Source organism: Anopheles aquasalis, chromosome 2, assembly GCF_943734665.1.
Source record: "Anopheles aquasalis chromosome 2, idAnoAquaMG_Q_19, whole genome shotgun sequence".
Lineage (NCBI taxonomy): Eukaryota > Metazoa > Arthropoda > Insecta > Diptera > Culicidae > Anopheles > Anopheles aquasalis.
In genome coordinates this window covers 11,540,001-11,545,000 of record NC_064877.1, presented here as the reverse complement: position 1 = coordinate 11,545,000, position 5,000 = coordinate 11,540,001, and the positions used below count along the sequence as shown (strand labels likewise).

The 5,000-nt window shown below is 46.4% G+C and overlaps 1 protein-coding gene across 8 annotated transcripts in view; it reads left to right on the top strand.

The window, feature by feature from the left end:
* Positions 1-5,000, top strand: part of LOC126569315 (uncharacterized protein CG43867) — a 158,578-nt gene that overhangs the window by 45,119 nt on the left and 108,459 nt on the right. For all 8 annotated transcript variants that reach the window (XM_050226306.1, XM_050226302.1, XM_050226304.1 and 5 more), the window contains exon 3: positions 4,686-5,000. This exon is cut by the window's right edge and continues 696 nt beyond it. In XM_050226306.1, the coding sequence (XP_050082263.1) occupies positions 4,884-5,000 (117 nt within the window). In that variant the 5' untranslated portion in view covers positions 4,686-4,883. The remainder of the gene's footprint in view (positions 1-4,685) is intronic.

The following is a 5,000-nucleotide window of genomic DNA, read 5'->3' as shown; positions in this document are numbered from 1 at the left end:
AAGAACCTCACCAACTCACCAACGTCACCGTCATCCCACTTTGTTGTCAACCTCTTACTTCCACGCTAGCTAGACGCATTGACAGGACATAGGGGACACTGCCAGGACGGCTGGTTTCGGAAGTGAAAAATGGCGGACCAGCTGTACCGGAGTTTTCTTGCGACTTTGTTGCGACCGGACCATATGGGCCAGGGAAAGCCGAAAGGTGCCCAGTTTTCTTACTTATTTCTCGGTGTGCCTTGATTTATGGTGTTGATGAAAGAATTTTGCTGCAATGCTTCCAGCTCCTGCCAGGCCAGGCCAGGACAGGCGCGCAAGTGCCGCAACTCCGCAATCGAATCTCACCCGGTGCGTGAATGTCGTTCCCGATCGGTGCCTGGGTTGGAGCGGGCGTATTTTCATCATTTACCACACCCATGCCCATGATGCTGTGCCCATCCCAGGGCCCCTGAAGCAACTTTATCTATAAATCAAATTGATAAAAGTTTTGGTAGAAAATCAAATTTGTGTTAATGGATTTATTTGCTTTCGAGGTGTTCCGTCGAGGTTGGCGCGACCGAGGTTTTTGAGTTTCTTTTCTTCTTTTTTTTCTCCAAAAAGCCAAACCTCGCACCCTCATTGACATCGGGTGTGATTGTGGGTGAAAGTAGACATTGTTGGTGGGCGTTTTTCTCCTTTTTTTGCGGAGGATTTGCTGATTTTCCGCTTTTTCATGGCGCTTCAACTTGACGCCCCCTGATAACGAACCGTGAACCCTAGGCCCGAAGCGGGAAGTTGGTAGGAAACGGTGGAAAATGGTGATGATTGAGTGCTTCTGCTCTGGTGGCGGAAGTAATTCAACTTTGACGACAGTTTGCCGTGCGACTGTCTCGTTTTGCACTCCGGATCTTTGTATCTTGTAAGCAGCTCAAAGTTTAGATTTCTTACTTTCTTACGTCCGGTGGTGTTTTACCCTTCTTTTCGGTCTAAAGTACGTGATCCCAAAGAAAGGAGGCTGCTGCTAACAATAAAAGAAGAACATTATAACGAATGTTGATCGATTACGCATCCCACTCTGAAGAGGGTCACCCCAAGTAATCCGAGTTTAGCAGACTTGAAGCACATGAACTGCTATGATTACTACAGCAGCAGCAGCAGCGGTTCCTCGTGTTGCGCAGAAATGAACCGAAAGAAAGGGCACCTGAATCGAATCGCTACCAAACCCATAAAAGGCCCAATCCCCAGTTGTGGTAATTATTTCCAAGTGTCAATGATGTCGCAGTAGTATTCGCTTCGTTGGATAACCAAACCTTGAGATGAAGTTCCATCGCAGGGGATTGGATCGATCGCGACGGTTCTGGTGCACGAGCGCCCGCTCTCAATGATTGGAGTTGATGCTGGGCAACCGAAAGCATAATTCGAGAAGCACTTCACTCCCCATCTCAACAAGAACCACACGGGAGAGAGAGAGAGAGAGAGAGTGTGTATTATTACCTGAGAATCCAATCGTTTGATAACGAGAACTAGCAGGGGGCGAAGACTCTGCAGGCAATTTGTGGTGCCCCGTGCCTCCCCCTTTTGCACCCAGAATACCCGAGGCGAGGAGGAGCGCAGTCAATAGCAGTTCGATGGAACAACGCTGGCAACGTCAGGTTTAGTGAAGCGAACCAACGGGAACCTCGGGGAAGGTTCACTTGTGCAACTTGTGCAAACCTAATCTGAAAGGTTGGTAAAATTCATTACCCCGAACGTAGCATAAGTTAATGCCGGTGGTAGTTACCCCCGGGTTGGTGTACCGGAGATGTGGTTACGGGGAATTGGAAGCTGGCTGGTGCTGGCTGGTGCCTGGCCAGTTGCTGCTGCTGTGGGTTACGGGAAATTTACTGAAAACTCTGCAGTAATTTGGCATCCGAAGCATGGGAATCGGTTCCGTTCGGTTCGGTTCAGTTTGGTTACCTTTCTGCTCGAAAGCTCGAAATGAAGCCCTTCTCCTCCCCGGTCCCTCTCGGCCAACAACACTGGCACTCCGGGGGAAGGCACTAAAGCTAAACCAGATCGTAATGGACCGGAACCCCCTTTTGGCTGGCGTGTTACTGTTCTTCAGCTACTACTTCTTCTTCTGCGTCGTCGTCGTTGTCGAGTTTATTTAAGAAACCCTTCATTACGTTCCGTTTCGAATGAGCAGCAGGAGGACTGCAGCAGTAATTTGCACAAAAGGACATGCCCCGGATCGGGGCTCTGATAGTTTATTGAAGTCGATGGTAAAGATGGGAGGCCCTGACGAGGGCTCGTATGGGCGTGTCTGGTATGAATAGTTGTTTATTTACTTCAACCAGCTTGGTTGGCGAGCGTTTGAGTGAATTTCTATAAGATTTTTGAGGAGGAAAGGTATTTTCAGAAAGGTTGCCGGGCGCCCCCTTGCTTACAGAGGGTATTGATGAATGAAAATTTAATTTTCTTATGAATCACATAAATTGTGTTTGTTGTTTTGATGATTCATGAAGTGCCTCCTGTGTATTAGTTCCTCTCCCCTTTGCACTCGGTACTCGGTGCCAAACATGCGCTCATCTCTCATGTAAATGTGAACAAATTGAATTACACTAAACATGCGGAATCAATTCACCACCGATTGGTACACAAATCGGTTTGTAAACACGGCGTTAACCAATAGATTTAAGCGACGGACGACCCAATAACAATTGCGCCCAGTCTAGGCGGCATATTTCGATTGAAAAGCGTGGCGTTGCCGTACAAATTTTGACGTTGACCTCAGGTGAGAAGAGGATGAGGATGAGTGGCCAATGTATTGAAATGTTTAAATCACATCATCATTCGCTCAGTATTACGGGGGAAATGAAGAACAGCAACCCCTTTTTTGCATAACCCGTGCTCCAGGTGTTTGGAAAATCCTATTTCCTTCTTTCTTCTCCCCATATCCGTTGCTCTCAAACCGTTTTATCCTCATTTTCCATTGGTGGCATGCTCGAAACACACGAATGACAATGACAACACGTTGGAGAGTGTGTGAAAAGCAAGGCGGAAGCAGTGACACCGGCCAAGTCCTCTCAATTCATTTCGATTCAATGCGCGCTGTCTATGTGTGCGCGCGATCGATTTCCTTATTTTGTTGTCACCCAACCATGGTCACCAGGTTCAACTCAAGCATTCACCCCTCCTATGGTGTGTGCCCGGGGGTTTTCCCGATTTTAAGGGTGGCCACGAGGACGATGGTGTTGTTGTGGCTGCTGCTCCTGGTACACAACCCCCAATGAAGTGATATTTTGATGGGTGAGATATTTCTTTGTTGAAAAGTGATAGCCCATGTACGACCAAAGCCCGTTGGAGAGGACGTGTTTGTGTGCTAGTGCGGAGGATACGGTTCTCCTCCTCCCCTCACGTGTGTGTTCTCGATTTCCCCCGTTCTGGGAGAACGTTCGAGCACCCTTTATCACGACGGTATTCATGGTTGTTTTCATTTTGAGGTTTTTGGTACGTGAAAATGGAACGAGAAGTGATGACGCGATGGATTTGTTCGGCGGTTCGGTGCTTTTGGTTTTACTCCGGCGCGTGACAGCATCGTTTTATTGCCACATACACACATACATATGCACACATACACGCACAATACGATTCCGGAAAATTAAGGATTTACTCTGGGTCGGCTTTTGATCGGTTCTGGTTCAGAAAGGACGAAATTGTATCGTAGTTCTGTATTGTGTTTTCTGCAATCATTCTTTAGAGAGTTTGTGTTATTGCTTTTGTGTTTTTCTAAACATAAGAATCTTTGAGCATTAATTTTTTAATAACCAGCTTGATCTGATTAATGTTATGATTTATTACGAAGAAATTTTATTTTATCGAATCAAGTTTGAAGCTTGTTTGATTTCAAAGTTAAATGTTAGGTTTACGCGTGGTGGTGGGTTTCTGGGTTATATTTACATTATACTTAAGTACTAAAGCGGGGATGTTATACGGGAAGAGAGGATGACTGGACGAATGGAGAAGAAGCGGGAAAAAAGGAGAACAAAGGCAACGGAAAAACGGTTCAGACGCGCGAACGAAATTTCAACGGTTTTTTTGGCTTTTTATTCAACAAAGCTTTTATCGTAAGGTGAAACATAATAATTATTTGCTTTGTTTTTCCAAGCGTTGCACAATCCTTTTCGAACCTGTATAAATTACAAATTACTTCTCTATATCCCTCTGGACAACTAGAAATCCGCAAGGAAGATACTGGTGATGACAAACGCAACCTAAAACTGGCTACAACGCATGCATTCTAACTGTCCACTCCAGAAGGTTTCGTGGGAATTGTGGGAACGATAAATTCATAATTTAGTGCGTTCGAGATGGGATGATCTAGTAGTGCGGTACACATTCAGGGAGTCTCTTAGAGCCGAGTTGCAGGAGTGCACAACGTCCTAACGTGCACTTCCATGCAGTCACGAATCAAAATCTTATCTCTTCTGGCGATGGAAATGCGTGCAGAGGATGCTTTCGAACGCCACCGTAGCACGCACACGAAGAGAAGTGAAGTCGTGACCGCAAAAACGATGATTTATGGTGAACAATGTCCTTATTCAACTGCGTGAGATACGACTTTGTGATTGTTTTCTAGTTTTTGAGAGTTATAGAAGCCTTCATTGGCATTCCGACAACAATAGAATGTTGTTAACCTATTTCCCTTTTTTCCTCATTTTTTTCAGCCTCCAAGAGAGTCAATGAATCGATAATGTCAATCGAGTGGAGGCGGCGCTTGCGTCACCTGCGCCGTCGCTGTTAACACAAAAGCGCTACACAAAAGCTGCGACACCGCATCTAGTCCGCATCGGCAGAGGCCAACTGGCGCGCCCCGCTCACTCACACAGCTAGCCAAAAACGAAGAAGGAAAACTGTGGGGAAAAATGACGGAAGAGAGTCCACCGAGGCGATTATCGCAGATTTTCGATCCCCTGATGAGCCTGAGTGAGCTGCAGGCTCAGATACAGCAGCACCAGCATCAGCTGGCCCATCTAAAGTAT